Genomic DNA, 19,400 nt, shown 5'->3' on the forward strand with positions numbered 1-19,400 from the left:
TCATCAACAGAGTTTATATCAAATATTAAGATACAAATTAAAAGACATTTCAAAGAAAGTCAGAAGAGCACTGGATATTCAGAAAATGAAGCTAAAAAAAAGAGAAAAAAAGCTTTATAATGCACTGCACTGCACCCGTAATAGTCGTGTGTTTCTACAGTACTAAGTTGGCAGAAAAAGGTGCATGGCTTTTGTATTCAAATGAGTTGTCATCTGAAACAATACAGGGAGATGATCACTTGTGGATGCATTTATTTTACAGTTATACACTTATGAATCAATGCATATAACAATCAACAGAACCCAGTGGTTAAGAGGTCAGTTTATGAGTAAATGTCAAAAAACTTGGCAGCGTTGAGATTCTGTTAGAAACAAAGAAAAGAAAGTGTAAAGTATAGAAAAGAAAGCAACGATAACGTTGTATCCCTGTACCAAAGTGGTGCTGTGATATTAAGTAGCATGTCATGCTCCATTAGTGAAGTCCGTTTTTTTAAAAGTGGGAGAGGCGGTCCCACTTGTTTGACTATTCAGATGGCGGCCATTTTGGGTCTGGCTGGAGCTTGATGTGAGAGAGGGGGGAGGGTGAGCTCAGCGAAAGGCAGTAGTCATAGTTGAGGTGAGTACGATGATGTCGATGGTGAGGACCCATGGTTGATAATGGTAAGAGATGGGAGGTCATGCAGCTCGGTGCAGGAGGGCTGGAGAAGAGATCTCCGTCACACTGCGGCCCCTGGCCCCTAGCGGTACTTTAGGTAGGACACAAGACTGCAGGGGAACAACAGTGGATAATAATACCGTTAAGTCTCTGCTTGGAAATATATAATAGAGTTACATTATTGTAGATTCTTGTAGCAGTATGAGGAAGTTCAATTTTGCTATAACTGGATTTACAAGAGACCAATCCGAGATGATCGTACTGTCATTTTCACTAATGTGCTTACTTCTTTTGTCTTCCTGAACTGTGTGGCTTACATTTAAACTTACCTTTCAATATGTAGTCGGTTAGCAGTGTAGGCACCTTCTCACTGTCCTCCTTCATGGCATAAAGAACTATAGAAGAATAAAACGTGTCAACTCCTTTCAGCTAGTCATTTTGATTTTCCTTCGATAAAGACAATGGGCTGCATCGTACTTACTTTTTGTGAGCATCTGCAGGTCGTCGACAGATGGAGGGGAGCCTTTCTTCTCAAATGGAATAACTGTGTTTAGATACTGAAAACAGAGAGGTTCAATGTTCAGAAATGATGGACACAGTACAACCCGAGTACCTAAAGAAACATTTTGTGGTTTTAAAGAGTGAGAGGAAACGATTGGTAGCAGTCTCATATCTGTCTGTTAAATATGAAGCTGGAGCCAGGAGATGGTTAGGCTAGCTTAGCTTAGCTTTAAGACTGGAAACAAAGAACAAACTAGCCTGCGCTCTGTTTGTAGGTAAGAAATCTCATCTTTGAACCGTGCTTATGAGTTAAACTTAACTTGCAGAGTGCCTCTTGAGGGTTCAGTACCAGTCCTTATTCCAGTGTTTATGCTAAGCTAGGCTAAATAACTGCTGGTTGTAGAAAGGTTATGGTTGTAGTTAGCTCTTGGCAATGAAGTCTAAGTGAATTTCCCAATCAATTGTTAGTCTGTACCCTGCAAACAAGCACGCCTTTAAAACTGACTAAGACGTTAAAGGCACATCGTGATCTAAATGTACTCAAAGAACCCCGACTCAAAACACAATATTCAAACCTGCTTTTACTCCCAAATGTATTGATTTATCTTTTAAAACTAAAGTGGGTCATGTATTTTAGAAACCTTTTTTTGTTGTATATGTTGAAATGACATCCTGACAGCAATAAATCAATCAAATGCTCTGACAAAAAAAGGAAAAAAAAAGATTTGACTGTGGCTGCTGCAGGACTGTAATATGTCCATCCAATCATCTCCTTTGTCTATCTACATGCCTGTTTACTTGATTGTATTCTGCCCGTGCACACATTGCATGTCACCAGGGTTTTACAAAAGTAGCCATGTTGGTTGTTATGTTCATAATGATAATTTGGGGGAGTGGCTTCAGAGGGAGGGGTTGTCAGTGTTGCTGACTTCGAGACATTCTTGTTAGACTCATGACTTTTGGAGTTAGTGCTCCTAACTACTTTTATTTGGAAAAGAGTTGGCAACACTGGGGCTGCACTTTTAAGTTGAGTCATTTGTTACATTACATTACATTACAGTCATTTAGCAGACGCTTTTATCCAAAGCGACTTACAGTCAGTAGTATATTACATATCATTCACCCATTCACACACTGATGACAGGCTACCATCAAGGTGCCACCATCAGACTCTAACTAACATTCATCATCCAGTCCACACCGATGGCAAGCCTTCAGGAGCAACTTGGGGTTAAGTGTCTTGCCCAAGGACACATCGACTGCCGAAGCCGGGTATCGAACCACCGACCCTCTGATTGGAGAACTACCTTGCTCTCCACTACGCCACAGCCACCCCATTTGTTAAATCTAGCCTACATCTTTTAATTTTCTCTCTCCAGCTACTAAATCTAAGTTATAACCGTTATCTGATGCTGTAAAAGGTTTGTTTACATCCAGTGATGGTGCAAAGACTGGAGCAAAAACAGAGTTGCTGTATATTTTCAACTACAATCACATGACAAACACAAATGCTGAATTCATTTACAAGTCAAACCTTTCCAAAAAGCAAAAACAGGGACACTGTAACTAACAGTGTATCGTAGCATATTGCTAACACAATTGGCAGAGATCAAATTACATACATTAGGCCAACCATCTCTGCATGACCTCATCTGTGCATTGGACTGGGGCAGTGGAGTACATATAGTACTGTACTGAGGCCCGTGACCTTAAAGGGCCAGTGCACAGGCTGCTACAGCACAGTACAGACACAAGCCCCTTCCTGCTGTAAATGAGTTACACTGCAGCTGTAATGTACACCATGAGCCTTACTAAATTCAAGCAGTACTACTATACAGTAGCAGTTTATACTAATTTCATCTGTTATGCAGGTACATGTCACTATAAAACTGCAACTACATTTTCATATACATGTAGCTAGATAGCATTAACAAATGACCTGTGTAAGTTATTCAGTTTAATAATTTGTGGACATGTATTTTGATTTACTTCATCATGTGAAGTGATTGCTGGGAAACACTGATGTCCAATGTATAGTGTCTGTTTCATCGTGGAACCATACAATACATGATGAACTAGCATTTGACCTTGACTAACCTGTTTCTCGTTCCCTGTGCTTCCAAATGTCTGTCTGATGCCCGTCTGCAGGATGTTAGAGAGTCCCTCCATGCTGAAACGCTGCAGGTCACAACCAGGACACAAAGGCAGACCATTAATACAAGATACTGATCATCACTTCCTTGAATTATTTTTTTTAATTCAAGTACAAACCAGCATCTCACACAAACATGGCATAATGGTGATATAATATAAGCTATATTGTTTCTATTTCATCTGTATCATTAAGCCATGTGTACATTCACATTACTTTATGTCATGCTGCCTCAGGTACCTAGCAGTCACAACATAAAAACATGCATGCATGGCGGGAAAACCCATTAGATGGACTGGACTGGGCTGTTACTGTATGCAGACGACTGGTCACTTTAGGATCTTTCCTGGAAGACACTTAAGAGGCTAATGGACCTGAGATCCATTATGCTCACAGTCAGAGGGAGAGGGAAGAGGGAGAGTTGTCAAGCACTGTGGTTTCACCTTTTTCTAATTTAACTCAATGGAAACTACAGAACACATTTTGACAACAGGATTTTCTTAGTAAAACCGCCCCGTTGAGGCAGAGTTAACACTGACGAGAGCACCAGTTTGGAAAACTCTTGGGTGAGAGGGTTTAAAGTCGTGGCACACACACACTGACATAATGTAAATAATTCAAAGGGGTCTAAAGCATACAAGGCCACCCCTCCCATCCCTCACCTTGACGGGCATGCTCCCTGTCTTCTCCGTGTGGCCCGTGGAGGCGGTGTTCCCTCCGGTCACAGGTGCCGTCCCGCCTCCCTGCAGGCTCAGGGCCTTGTCCCGGCGTCGGCGTTTGCTGCTGTCCCGTTGCTCCCTCTGCCTGTTCTGCACCTCCATCAGGGCCGTGATGAACGTGTTCTTAACCTCTTTGTCAAACTCCAGCTCCTCGCGCCGGGCCAGCTGGCTGACCAGCTCCTCTGAGTACTCGAGGATGGCGGCCTCCACCCTTTGAAGCAGTTCGACGAGCGCTGAGCTGGGCATCAGGCTCAGGCCTGCAGAGAATATGAGGGGGGGGGGATTGGGTTTTATTTTGTGCCAAAGTATTTTTTATTACACATCGGTTCAGGCATAATGTTAAGATATGTTCTAAATCATTGTTTTATTTTTCAATATTTAGTGACCAAAGTATTTTTAATATTACATTTTATTTAACATCGGTTCAGGCATAATGTTAAGATATGTTCTAAATCATTGGAGCTAAAATTTACTGTATGGAGTTCAATATTTAGGCAGACTTGAGCATCAACAAAAACTGTATTTAATGTCACACTCTTTGGTCTCTCGGACACTGTGCCCTTATCATTCATTTAAAAAATACACCAACAACTCTTTATTGCTTGTGACCATTAAAAAAAAGCTGTATCATGTGTACATGTCATATGTTCATCATTATGGGCAATTTATTTACAGGGTGTTTCTACCTTTGCAGATTGTTTGATTTGAATATATTTTAAAGGCCCCAGCTACAGTGTTTGATAAGGAAAAGGAAAGATTAGCGATTTATCTCATGACCCCTTGGAGGATCCCAGTCCCCAGGTTGAAAACCACTGACATTATCAGGTAATAACAGTTTCTGTCCATATGACTTAACTCGTGCTGCTAATTAAAATTTGAACTTGTATCATTATTAAAATTATTACTTTACTTTGAAATACATTTACAGTTCATATACAGTAGCCTACAGTACAGAGTACCAGTGGCGGGCCTTCAGGGCCAGCAAGGCCTTCTCTGCTGGCCTAAACATCATCAGAATATAAATTATATATTATTTGTATAAATGTATAAAATTATTCCCCATAGTCTATTCTCTTCATTTCATAGCTTTTCTCTTGGTTGCGCTGCTTCCAGCCTCAGGTCGAGATCGGAGGGCTGGCCTTTATGTTAGAGCTTTTATCCAATCATATTTCAGCCATCATGTGTTGCTAGGGTCCAAGAAATCTGCCCTTAGGCCTTCAGAATCAACAGTGCGGGCGCCTGTAGCTTAAAGTGAACGGAATCGAAACTGTGGTGTTAACCAATCAGATTTCGAGTTGGCGACACCAGGGCCAGCATGCAGGCGTACAATGACGTCAGCACGGGCACGTATTTTGATTGGATGCGCACTAGTGAGAGGCAGAGCTAGCAGAGTGAACCTGATGACCCTGTGGCGACATGAACGAGCTAATTCGTGTAGATCTAGGTTTTTTTTTCAACCCACGATGGCTGATGGAGGAGAAGATCGATTTGGTCGCAGATATACTTACAACGCCATTTTCAAGACGGACTGTTCAAGAAAAGCTAGACATCGTGAGAAGAGGTCGGCCAACCCCGATGCTAGCGAGGATGCTAGGATGGATTTTGTGTTCAAATAAGCAGGTGTTTTGGGGAATAATCAGTCGTTTTGGTGAGTTCAAAGCATTTTTTTTATTTTTTTTATTAAATAAATATTAACGAAATAAAATATATAGACAAATATATAAAAAATAAATGCTTGATGCTTCTGCAAGAGATGATGTGTGTGGCGCACTGGCTCAGCTGTGCCTGTAGTGAAAGGACTCAAGGAGACTTGTTGAATTGTTTTGGTTTAACCTAAAGTTTAACCACTGTCGCAAACATATTCTCAAGAACAACTGCAAATTATTTGTTTGTTTTCTTTTATTTTCAGTGAATAGTTTGTGTCTTTATCATCACGTTTCTTAAATGAAACAATGCGCTGTTTAGTGAACACACTTGTTAAAGCTCACATACTGTTGGTGTTAATAAAACTTCTTAGACTAATCCCTTAAAAGCGCCTTTTATTTTAACGTGTTGACAGTATCCAAGCAATCTTAAAGCTGGTAGTTTAACACTCTTAATTGTAAATGCGGATTTATTGATTTTAAATGCTTCGGAAATATTAATATAACTCTGTTCTACTCGACTATGTTAAGGTGATGCAACGCCCAGTTATGATTCATTCAGGTAGGACTGTGTAGGACATCACTGAAGGCCTACGTGTGAAATGCACGGCCCGCTACTGCAGAGTACATATTAGGGGTAATGCACAATTTGATCTGCACTAAAATGTTGATCAAGATTTATCTATCCAGGTATCAAACTCAAAATATATTTTTTTCAAATCAAGCCAGTTGTCTCTTAGAATTAAAACGATATATTTGTGATCGTTTTTGATTGTTTCATTTTGAAGGAACAAGCAAGAAGGTTTTTTCTATTGCAACATTCAAAACCAGAGGTACAAGTTGCTTTACATGTGCACATTAAGTACAACATGAATATATATAAGTATAAGTTTTGACACAAATGTAGCATGTTCACATCCCAGACCAGCTGAGTAAATGAACAGATGCTGCACAAGTGAAGTTGAATTAATTGCCAAAGAACAGCAACATGGATTATTTTAAATGTTACCTTCGTAGGAGCAGTTGTTGTTGGAGGCCTGGGACAGCTGCCTGATCTCCTCCAGCAGGGAGGGGTTGTCCCTGGAGGAGCAGTGGCTGCTCTCCTCTTCATCCTCCTCCTCAGTTTCACCGGGATCCGGAGAGTTCTCCATCATCTCGACTATCTCCTCAATGACCTTGTAGAGAGAGAGAGAGAGAGAGAGAGAGAGAGAGGGAGATGGAAGGATACAGGGAGACAGGAAAATGGACGGGAAAGAGATTAGGAGACACACACATCCATAACCATCCATTTGTCAGTAGAGTGTGGCCACTAAACTGCCAGAAGCCTCCTGTATAACTGTACATATCACATTGAAATCCATTATTGACATCTACTCAGAGGCAGTCTTGGGTTTAGGCAGGCGTCTGTCTATGTCCTGTACCAGCATGATAAAAAAGTACTTGAACACACCACAATGTCTTACAGGACACGAGTTGGCCATAAGGAGCACCTCATAAAAAAGTAGGCACGCGATAAAGACCAAATCAAAATGGGAATGCCATATAGCAATGCAAAGATTGTGTCTGGGGTTCCTCTGGGGTCAATTCTTGGTCCTTAACTTTCTCCCTTTGTTATGCCAACGTTATATTTGTCCAGGAGCACTGCCACGATGAGAACCTGTCTCTCACTGTGTGATGGACAAACTCTTACTCATGCCTTGGTCTCCAGCCATCTAGATTACCAGAACTCCTTATTGCCAGATTGTCCCGGACATCTATGAACTTGCCAGCTTGAGCAAAATGCTTGGAGTCTTAGATCTGCTAACCAACAATAACAATAAATAATCTCAATGGTAAGGAACAAATGCCTAGAGGAAGATTATCATAATTCCAACAAACAAAATAAATGCAAATAAAAATGTGCGGTGTGTGAAAAGTGGCAGGTAAAATGATCCCTGCACCATTCTGAGACGAGTCTCATGTTACACCCTGCTTTTCTTTTTCCTCATTATCAAAACAGGACACCGACCAACTTCTGTTTGATCTTAAACAAACACACACACACACACACACACACACACACACACACACACACACACACACACACACACACACACACACACACACACACACCTGATCAGCTGTGATAAGAGGCTCTTCCTTCAGGCAGTTGGCATTGTCATTCTTCTCATTCATTTCCTCCTCCTCTTTTTCGTGGATCTGCAGAATGTGAGATGAAACACGAGCGGCAAACAGATTGGCTCCTCTCTTAAAAGAAAATGAGGCTAACAAGAGTCAGAAACGGCCTCTCTGTGTTGGAATAATAAACTAAATCCACAATAAATTTCCAAAATCACTGTGCTGGGAAGGAGAGCTCAGTCATTTGAAAGTCTTGTGCTTAAATATTTGAAAGGTTTTACATTAATTAGTACAACTTTAAAAAATAATTTACGATTCCATTTGTAAAGTGTTTTAATAGTTTATACCTTATTAATTAATTATTTGCAAAATATGACTTTCATACAGTTTGATAGTGCAGTTATCTGTATTGTGAAGAAATCTGTGACATTGGCTCTATAGGGATGGAGATGTGGATCTGCCGGTCCAGGCTGAACATTCATGGTTCCCAGACAGTGTCTCCTAATGACCTTGATACATGCCTGACCTCAGACTGTATAAGTAGTGAGCGTGATGTCACCCTTTGGTTTGTGGACTACGATTTCAAAGCCTTGAATTTGGCTTATTTTGCTGTCGTCACATTAGTATTTTACAACAAGAGGTGACACGAGGTTTGGAGCTAAGTAGCACGGAACACTGAATCACTGAATTTTACAATTAACTGTCATGAAGTGAAAACACACTGGGAAAGCATTACAGTTCTAAGATGAATCGTCGACAACTCCCAGACTGGTAATGTATTTAATGTATCTATTATAACTGTCTATGAATAAAAAACTGTTGGGTTATATTTGCATTATTTATTAGAATTTTCTTTTTCTTACATAGGTATTAGATAGACATATATATTTACACAGCTAACAGCCATAATTAGCATTATGAAAATGTGTTAAGACATTGCATTGGTGTACGTTATTTGCCAAATCTTAGTTAATTTTCTACTGATTTGTCCGTCTGAAAAAATGCAGTGACAAAATGTTCAAAAGATATGTGGCCTGGGAAAAAGGGGGTCCAATATATACTTAGCTAACTATGGAGCAAAATAATCTGTGATAATCTGTGTTGTGGGGTGTCTCCCTTGTGATCTGTCTCTGGTCTTGATGAGCACATGTTAGCATGCTAGCTAATCCTTTTTAATTTAGAGATAATCCCAACAACCCCGCTGATGGCAGGATATGAGCAAAATGATGCATTCTCAGATCAACCCTCTGGAGCTGAAACGTCTGCTCCGGCCTTGACCAGCCCAAACATGGCCTGGACTGCTAAATGCCTGGTGTCCAGTTTGTATGTGACTGACAGCCAATTAAGGGAGGGGAGAGGCCTCTGCTGAATGGCAGACCAGACAAGGTTGGGCAAGCATATCTTTAAGAGTCAGCATGAGATAAAGCCTCAGAAAGAATAAACCAGTCAGCTTCTCTGTTTGGCATCTCAAATGAAAAATAATGCTACTTTAATTTACGGATATAAAACCATGAACACAGAATCATACTTCTAAAAGTTTTCTAAAAGTTACCGTTTGTCAAGAAATGTGGGTTTCAGGGTACAAAAATCCAAATAGCAGATCTAGACCAAGTAGAAAGATGTGGTGTGACATGTACCTCCTGCTCAGAAAGATTGCCGTTGAGTCCCTCTGAGTCGCTGCCGTCCCAAGTGGAGATGTAGTTGTCAGTTAGAGCATCCCACACACTGCAAAAAAAACACACAGACACATACATGCACACATGTAAGCAAGGGCAAGTACCACAGAAATATTAAAAACAAGCATCAAGACACTATTTTGGCCTCAACTCTAAAGGACCAAAGCTGGTGCATCCACACACGCTGCAGTCAGATGGTTATATAAGAGCATTAGGCTAGAGTTCGCTGTGTTTTTTCATCTCTCTGGTTAAACAGAGGTCTACTCAGCCCTGTCTTCAGCAACCTGCAACTCAGTCAATATTTCAATGTGGCAAGACAATGATGGTGGTAAATACGCAGAGCTGGAGTCTGCAGAGGAACAATGCACAACAGAAAAAAAACATCTTACTACTATAAAGGTATCCTTAGCAGAGATTTAGATAAAGCTTCTCACATCATTGTGCCAGCGGACTCTGACTGCAACCCGGAGCAAGGCGTGTGTCCGAGGACGAATGACTTAAACTGGGGGAGAAGTCTCCTTTGTGTTTTTTTTCCCTCCTTCCCTAAGAGGTTGGCTCAGGCCTGCTGCCCTGCTCCCAGTGGCACTGCCCACACCAGGACACACACTGGACACCATTCAGCCAACCGCTGACCTCACCAGCCATGCCTGCATGTCATTACTGTGTGCACCAGCACATAAACAGGGTCAAAGTTTCAACACACTCAACTCTGAGATGAAAGTGGAGCAATAACAATTGATGTCCAGAATGGAAATACAATGGACTCTCTAAAAAAAAGTTATCTTAAGGAACATTTCCCTGTCAGAGAATTCATTTTGTGCTTTGAATTTTTTAATCTTTTCTATTGTTTTGATTCCTTTCTTAAATTTGTATTTCAATGTGTAATTACCCTTTACAGCAGTTTGTATGGAACACTGCTATAAATTAAACCCAGTGTACACAAAGATGAAGTAGAAAAATCAGACACAGACCCAATTATTTCTGTGTAATAACAGTAATCACAGTTACTGCAGATTGCACATAAAATTTATCATCTAAAAAAAAAATACCACCACTGATAAAACAGTGAAACTAGAAATTCAAACTTGAAAAAATAACAACTAACAGTAGAAAAGTCATCACAAGTGGGTAAAACTTTATCAAAACAGTTTTGTGCATTTCGAGAAAAAGTCACTTTCTTGCAGAGAGTTAGATGAGAAGTTTTTGTTAGCTTAACATTTGGCTACAGACAGTTAGCTCAGCTTAGCATAAAGACAAGAAAGGTGGGAAACTGCTAGCTTGGCTCAGTCCATAGGTAAACACATCTACCCACATCTAGGTTGTTTTTTTTTTAATCTTTGTGCACAGGCAGGTTAGCTGCTCCCCCTGTTTCTAGTTTATATGCTTTGCTAAGCTAAGCTAACAGGCCGCTGGCTGTAGTTTTGTATACTGTGCAAGGAACAATAAGGGAATTGGTCTTTTCAACTAACTGTGTGTATTTTAAACTTATAATTTGTGAAACTGAATATGTTTAATAAAATGTCACTAGCCTCATGAAACCTTTTTTTTTTAATCAAATGAGTAATCACCACTGAATAACCACAACAACACACAAACAGCTCATACTGTATGCATAACACTGGGACATGTTTGGTCATGTGACCAGCAGGAACTGGAACTCCATGTTACAAAGCTGTCCTGCTGTATTTCTTGGCCCGCAGCCACCAAAGAGAAATCAGCAACTGCAGGGATTAGACCAAAATGTGCCACAGACTGTTTTCAGCCAAACGACAGATTGACATTTTTTGCTGATTATTTATGTGGGTCTGTAAGAGTCTTTAAACGAGTACCTTTAATCAGACTTCACCCTCCAGCGCAGAGACATTTTCCCTTTATGCCATAATACACAATGTCCTCTGTGTTATCACATACTGCCATTGTTTCTATTAATAGCTGTTTGAGGTGAATAAATATCTAGTGAATGAGAATCACTTGATTTGAAATCACAGCACGTTATGTCTGGGACAAATCAGTGTAAGGCGTTAGGTCCACGTCTCGGTCATAACATGCAGATTAGTGTAGTGCAGGCCTCACATCCACCCACAGCCCCGTGTTCTGTGCTCAGTAATCAGTCAAAGCTTGAGTCGTCAATACAAACTCCTTTTATCATCAATTTAATAGTGTTTGAAGAATCATGTGATTCCCATCCGTAAAGCTCTCCTCTTACACCTACGGTCGGGCTATTTTTAGCACGATTCATAACCACACAGTGTGAAGACGTGTTTGTTTCCGCCTCAGAGCCTGCTGGTGAGAGGAGGAGGAGGATCTGGCAGTCAGCTGTGGAGAGGCAGAGACAGAGACACGCCGACAGAGCTGAAGCTAACTGAGGCGTACGACGGTGCACATTGAATAATTCAGCATGACCGTGGAGCCGGGGGGGTCATGTTGATGATTGATTGTCTGTATGGGGAAATATTTTGGCCTTTGTCGTGTGGGATGTGCTGGCCACTGTTTTGGGCCTTGAGGGTGTGTTGTTCCTATGTTAGGGTGAAGTCTCAGCTGTGGTATTTTATAATGTCTCCATATTTGTGGTAATCTTTATCACTTTATTATGTTCCAGGCTGCATCAAAAAGCCCAAATCCAACCTAATGTAGGCATTTTGTTGAAAATTTCAAATATTGAAATAGAAATACAGTAGACAAAAGTTATACATTCAATTATCTGTGGTCTGTGAGGCAAAAATCTAAAATATGATTTTAGATAATTACATATATACATTTTTGAAACATACTGTTGGATACTGTTGGTTTTGTCAAGTTATCTATTTTAAAGCCAAGAATACTGATGGAAAATGCTTTCTGAAAATTTCTAAATGCCAATTTAGGTCATACTGAACGGTATGAGATCAATTATACCTCAGTTATGCATATTACAGGCTTGAAAACACATATTAACATACTGACAAATGCCACGAAATGCTATTAATATTTTTGCGGACCACATTAACTTTGGTCACTCACTCTTCATCCTGCAGCCTCTCCTCATCCTCCTGGTTGTGCGACTGGTTGCGTATGGGAGCCAGGACCTCCGTCTTGGTGTTGTAGTTGTGGAAGCACACGTTGAGCTTCTCGTCAAACTCGTTCACCAGGTCCTCCATCGACTTGAAGCTCATCATCTCAGAGAAGTTCTCCAGCTCGGAGAAGTCCTCGCGGGTGATGGAGGCCAGTGGGATGGTGGTTGTTGTGGTGGAGTAAGAGGTGTGTTTGAGCGCCGGGTGGTCCAGCTCATCCATGCGGCAGGGCCGGAGGTCCTCAAACTCCTCGTCCAAACACACGAGAGGGGCTTCCATGGTGTCCCCGCCTGTTAATCTCTAAACCCTGAACAGAGAGAGAGAGTGGACATAAAGTGTTTAATCCACTTTTGTTTGCTAAATCAGGACGGCTTATAGAACTAATGTTTTTTTTTATGTCCAATGGATTATTAAATTATCAATCATTTCTTATTTACTTTTGTATTCTTTGTCATAAACAGATTTACAATGATGATTGCTGGGTAATAAGTTATTGTTGTCAATGTCAAGTCTCCATTTTAACATGTGATAAGACCATATAATATACTCTAGCTAGTTCAGGTGCAAGATCTGGCAAGACTGGCAAGCTGAGAAGATCTGCAGCCATGCCTTAAACATAGAAGAAGAAGTGAGTAACCAGGGCCGTCATTCTAGCTTGCACTTGTAAAGACCAAACAACACTGACTTCAGCAAATGTGTTTTAAAGGGACAAGACCTGAACAGAAAGATGACAGAAGTCTTTATCTGCCCTCATCTGTTAGATATACTAATATCCCACAAGGATTTATTTGGCTTCTCTTAAATCATGACCGCCTCACCTCATGTGGAATGGCACCACGTTGTCTAGACAAAGAGGAGATGGAGGTAGATGTGCCAGAAGGGGACCAGGTCCCAAAGGGGACCGGACCAGTTGGCTTTACTGGTAAACCACAGTTAATTAAGTACATCTCCTGGGATTTAACTGATGAGATTTCATCCCAGATTCATGGACTAGAAAGTATGAAAACTGAAAATATAACAAAAAGACTAGTCTTAACTGCTGCCTAAGGGTTCCTTTCAGGGGTTTGAAAAATATATAAATGTCTGATTATAAAAATCTGTTCTTCAATAAATTGTATAATAAGAGACTGATTCTGATTCAGAGAGAATGACTCCTCTTCAATCTCATTTCAAGCATCAGTGGAACTGATAGTGTACTTCCCAGGATACATTTTATAGCACAGGGATTCGCCTGACAGCACTTTTGGGGTTCTGGGACACACTTCAGAAAATTACTTTAGAATATAATTAGAAAGATATGAAATCTAAATATAGCACCTTACAAAGAGACACGGAATCAAGACGTCCACGTTTCTTTAGTTCTGATTTCAATACATTCTTTGTGTATTATTTTTCATTTATTAGTTTTTTGTAAGGGACAAGTGCAAAGAAACAGGGACACTCTCCGGAGGGGCATCCAATGTACTGTTCATGTGTTTATAACAGGAGCTAATGTCCAGCACCAGTCCCTTAATAAATCAGTGCACTTAATAGTCAAAAACAGCCATCTATGATGACACACCAACAAAATGTCAGATGAAACAAACAAAAAAGAAGACAAAACATTTACAGCACTGACTTGAGTTCATAAATAATGACTAGTTGGTGTCATTATTAACAGTTTTTCCCAGACTTAATTGTACTAGAAAACGTTTTGAAATCCTGAATTCCCCAGAGTTGTGCCATTAATTGAGAATGCAGTTTGCTTAAAGTCATACAGTGACTAATTCTACATTTTCTTCTAATAAACCTTTGGTGTTAGTGGCGGTATGGTGACGTCTCGTTATGAAAGTGTTGAAAATGGGTGGAGCTAGATGGTAGAGATATTTAAATGTAAAGCCTGAGGCTGGAGTAATTAATGTTAAAAAAAATAAAGATTATGTTTCTTTAGGATATTTCAATGATGACATCTTAGTTGTTTCATTCTCAGTTGGTTCTGTTTAATAATTATAGTTAATTAAGTGGTGGGAAGCCTTTTTCTTTTCCACAGTGTACTCACAACGGAGTTCATACACTCTCAGGTAAAGAGAAGAACTCAGGACTCCACGATCTAAAAAACATAACGCTGATTTGCCCGGTTCTTCTTTTTTTTAAATCTGTTAACACTGTGTATATGTTGTCTCATGGCAGATAGTACCAGCAAAACAAATACATATCATTTCTTGTTGAGCTCGTACAAACATTTTACAGTTTTGGGGTTAAAATGTGCTCACTACCTTTTATTACTTCAATGAACTGGAGCAGAGTTGGAAAAAAGTAACTCTCTCCCAGAATCTCTGGTCATCATTATAAATATGTTCCACTCCTCGGATTTTATAGCAAATCAAGGCCCTGTCTCCACAGTGGGAGCTTTGCTCCGATGGATCTGCTGGGACATTTTTTAACTTGGGGGAGTTCAGTCTCTATGTTTTGGACAGGAATACACATACATATAAACTTCCCAATTCTTTAATGATGATTCTTTGCTTAAGATTTTGATACTTAGTGCAGTTTCCTTGTAGATTAATCCAACGGTCAATCCAATTGTCTGACGCAGTGTAATTACACTAGTGAAGCCTAAACGTCCTTCTTTTGTGCTTTGCTGGCCCCTGGCCTGGCCTAAGTGCGTGAGTACAGAGGAGCCCATTTAAAAACAAGCTTGTGCAAGCCTCTTCCTCCCCATCACACCACTCAGCAAAGTGCTGCTCCGTCAACAGCCGGATAGAGTCTGGTCCACTCTCTCCCTACTGCTGTGTTTCCTTTTTGAATTGCGTCTGCTTCATCTTTGGCTCAGAGTTTATCGCCAATGACTCTGCTGAGAAAGGGACTGCAGGTTGAATAAATCCTTGCAGCGGAGACATGAATCATGTCCGTTAATAGATCCAATTGAAGTTATTTGGTCTACTCAAATAAGGAGCCTTAGTGGCTGATTCTAACCTTGCCACAGGAACTATTTGCAGGAGGCATTGATGCACTGTTGCTTGAAAATTTGTCAGGGTACAAAAACACAAATTGAATTCCCTAAGAGCACTTTCCACTCATGCAGCATCCTGTCTGTTTACTGCTAGCTTTGCTGACTGGAATATTTTCTTCTAGCATAAAGAGAGGGTGTGAAATCATAGCTTCCACATTAAAGCAGACAGAAGCATGTGCAGGAATTGAATGTCTGCAATAGTGTGTGTTTGGGATGTGTGTCAGCCTTTTATTTTGTCTGACCTTCACAGCGGGAGCTGGTGGTGGTCTCAGGTGCTTCCCCGTGTTTTTACAAGCATGCAGGTATGAAAACAGCCAATCAGAGCACTCGTCAGAGGTCATTTAATGCAATGGAGGCAAAACACAGGCCCTATTATGCTGTGGGAGGGCTGACCACAACTACATGACCAAACAACACATCCTACACCTATTCCACTGCAGATTTGGAAGGCATTGATGACACCATCATGCTTGTCATATGCAGAAAGTCCATTTCTTTAACATGTTGGTTAATTTAATTCCCAATGAAGAATGTTATTTTGTACAAGAACATTGCCCACACAGGTCTAGTGCTATTTAGATCAATCTGCTGTGCATCATGAATTTGAAATGAAATCATTGCTCACATCTATTATTACCCTTGGCTTAACCCAAATCATAATTGTATTGAAAATGCCTTTGAAATCATTCTGTCCCACATAAATATAACTGAAACGGATTTGGCAGCTGTGGCAGAAATGGAAATCAAGCAAGTGCATGTCATCAGCTCATCAGAGTGAGAAAAAAAGGAAGAGGAGAGTGGGGGAGGGAGAGAAGAGCAGCGAAGAGCGAGGAAGGAGAGATGTAGGAAACCATGGTTACAAGGCAGGGATGGAGGGAAGATGATGCACAGCAGGGAGGACCTCAGGGAGGTCAGGGCTGGAAGAAGAAGGAACGGCAGGATGATTGGTAGAGCAGGAAGACAGATTACCTGCAGTAGATGTGCCGCTGTTGTTCTGGTTAGGTTTGAAGGCAGGATGTTCTCAGACGAGGAGATGATGTGCCTAAGCCTCCCTCCACTGCAAAACCCACCGACGAGCAGCAGCAGTCACAGTCATTCCAGGGGGAAAGCCAGAGAAACAGAATCAGGAGGTGAAGATGGCAGCGTGGTGTGAGCTTCCGTCTGTATCCCTTCCCTCACCCGTTAGCCCACAGCCTCCCTTATCTGTCCTCCCACAGCCCGTTGTTTTCCAATCAATAGGCAGCCAGCCCCAGCCTGCACTGAGCCTGCGCACTGCCAGGCCTCTGACGATATCAGCCCCCCCCCTCTCTCTTTCTTCCCTCCCTCTCCTCTCGTTCTCCCTTTGTCCCTGCCTCCTGCCTCCTCCCACCCTCCTTCCCCCCCTCCACGCACTAATTCCCCAATATTCATGAGGACAGAAGGAGGGGGTGGAGGTAGGAGGTTTGGGGGAAGGAGATGTGTGTGTAACAAGGTGGCACATTGTTTAACGGTCTACCTTCTATTGAATCCTGATGATATCCACCAGCTTTCTGCCACAGATCAGAGTGGAATGACATTTCCAGAAGAAAATGTATTATTGTGAACCTGTATGTAAAACTGCAAGGTGACAAAAAATGACTGAACATCACACTATGAAGCGTTCAAGACTACCTTTGAAAATTTTGTGAAACAGAAAACGAAATTCCGAGCTTGCGTTGATTCCAAAGCTTGTGTCGTTATTTAACTGTCTTCCTTATTTTGAAACAACAAAGCAGAACGTGTCAGAAAACATCATAAACATATAATCAAATATAATTAAAAAACGTAAAGCTAATATTATATATTTATATTAATACTGATATTATTGTCAAGTAATTTAAAGGTCACAAATTGTTATAATGCTATTAGCCGTCCAATCTTCAAGTGTAATCTAAGTTAGGATTTAAAATATCAAATTATCACAAATTTGATGCTGACCCCTCCCTCCCTCCCAGCCTGTGCCTTCAAAATCTGCATAATCCCTGCTTTAAATCAGCAGCCGGTGTTGACACCTTCTGTCTAAAAGCCTCGGCCCTACTAGTATAAACACATGCTCATATTTTTAGCTTGTCATAAACGTTATTAACACGCACTGAGAGCACTCAGACTGTGAAATATTATAATATGGCTATGTTTGCGGTCTGGGACATCTCAGCTCTCAGATATGAGCAGATTTGACGGATTAATCTTTCTACAGTTTGAGAGGATAAAATAATTGAGAAAAATAAACTGTTTGTGTCAGTGAGGATTTTTTCATGATGCAGACGTTTCCTTAACAGATTTTAAACAGTAATTTAGACCGAAAAATGTGACTTTACTGATAGAAATGCTAGGCTTTGTGTAACTATTGAGTGAAGTTTGTTCAAATGTGAAATAACAGTGCCCTGATATCTGCCCTATATACCTAAAGCAATAGGATTATCAAAATATGTATTTATTGTAAAACTAAATCCTTGAGGTTTTTAAATACAGTGATAAGTGTCAATTTCCCATCTTTTTTTAAAGTTGCTTTTCCTTAAGTTACAGTGTGTAGCATATCAGGAGATCTATTAGCAAAAATGGAATATCATATTCCTAACTATGTCTTCATTAGTTTATAACAACCTGAGAATCATGTGTGTTTTCATTAGATTTGAATGAGTTTTTAGTTTTTAAGTTATTTTCATTTACATTCATTTTCAATATAATTTGCCACAATTCCTAAGTTTAGAAGTATAAAGTAAAACAAATAAAAAACTGAAATGGAAATTGAATCTCAGATTTTTTATTAAAACCACATATAACACAATAGTTAACAAGATTTGGGGATTTTGAAAGTTGTTCTTATAGGCCTGTGTGATCAGGGGGGAAAAAAATTACATTTTAGTTAACACAAACTATTGACATTATAGAAGCTAAGTTTAATATTATAAAAAAAAGTTTTTAAACTATATAAATCCATGGATTGCCCTTGGCACACATCTTATGCTGTGTTCACACCAAAGGTGAAGCGGGAGTTTACTGGCAGGATCATTTGTGTTTACCCGCGTCATTCACTCCATTAGTACTAACAGCTCCTTTTAACATGGACAAATAGAAAAATGATCACGGAAGACATTCATTGTTGGATTTATTAGTTTAATAAAGTCACTTGTAAACATACTGTTCTGTTGTTGTGCTGGATTCCAAAGCTTCTGAAAGGCGATGACAGAGAATGAGTTTCTAGACCGCAGCGTTATACTTTGATGTCATATACGACATTGCCTCTACTACCTCTTTACACCAATCCCTCATCTTTCATCTGTCTAACTTTACATGCAGACACTTCTACCTGCTTATCACGCAAACTAATACACGGTGCCTTTCTCATCCCCAATACACCTCGTCTCCTCGATCCTCTGGCTTGAGATACTGAAATTGATCCCATGGCTACATATTGAAGGACATTCCTATTCCTCAAATGCATCTTGAGGAGCAAGGAGGCCTGCCTGAGGAGCTAGGAGCTAGGAAACAGTGGGTATCATTTGATGAAGTCTTTTCGGCACTCTTTACAAATAAAACAGGTGCAACACACAACGGGAATACCACATACCTAATTGACTTTCACATTGATATTACTTATGTTTTGGCATTGAATGTAGGCTATATCTTATTTAACTGTATAATATAGGCTATATCTGTATAGTGCGTCAGATGAAAATGCATGACATCAGACCCCTTCTTGTCTCATTATGCCACGCTGGGAATTGAAATAAAAGTAAATATATAATGTATCACAGGGACTATCTACAAAGTGCAATTCCAAAAAGACCCACTACAAACATATTTGGGTGAATTCCTGTTTGTAACAATATTCAATAACTTCACTGTGCAGTGTGACTTGTACACATGACATCT

General features: G+C 40.3%; 1 protein-coding gene across 1 annotated transcript; it reads right to left on the reverse strand.

Moving 5' to 3' along the window:
- Positions 1 to 447: 447 nt before the first annotated feature.
- fez1 (fasciculation and elongation protein zeta 1 (zygin I)) lies at positions 448 to 12,793 on the reverse strand. The gene is made up of 9 exons (XM_054626506.1): positions 12,465 to 12,793; positions 9,426 to 9,513; positions 7,783 to 7,869; positions 6,680 to 6,845; positions 3,971 to 4,284; positions 3,254 to 3,334; positions 1,137 to 1,212; positions 985 to 1,050; positions 448 to 765 (listed from the first exon to the last, which is right to left on the reverse strand). Exons 1-9 carry the CDS (start codon positions 12,791 to 12,793, stop codon positions 749 to 751), a joined length of 1,224 nt encoding a protein of 407 aa, XP_054482481.1. The 3' UTR covers positions 448 to 748.
- Positions 12,794 to 19,400: the final 6,607 nt, after the last annotated feature.

Source organism: Anoplopoma fimbria, chromosome 24 (genome assembly GCF_027596085.1).
Source record: "Anoplopoma fimbria isolate UVic2021 breed Golden Eagle Sablefish chromosome 24, Afim_UVic_2022, whole genome shotgun sequence".
Classification (NCBI taxonomy): Eukaryota; Metazoa; Chordata; class Actinopteri; order Perciformes; family Anoplopomatidae; genus Anoplopoma; species Anoplopoma fimbria.

Coding starts and splice junctions, on each gene's coding strand:
- fez1 (XM_054626506.1), bottom strand. CDS start 12,793: ATGGAAGCCCCTCTCGTGTGTTTGGACGAGGAGTTTGAGGACCTCCGG. Junction 1,213..3,253: donor GCACAGGGAACGAGAAACAG/GTTAGTCAAGGT, acceptor CTCTGTTTTCAG/TATCTAAACACAGTTATTCC. Junction 1,051..1,136: donor CCTGCAGATGCTCACAAAAA/GTAAGTACGATG, acceptor ATTCTTCTATAG/TTCTTTATGCCATGAAGGAG.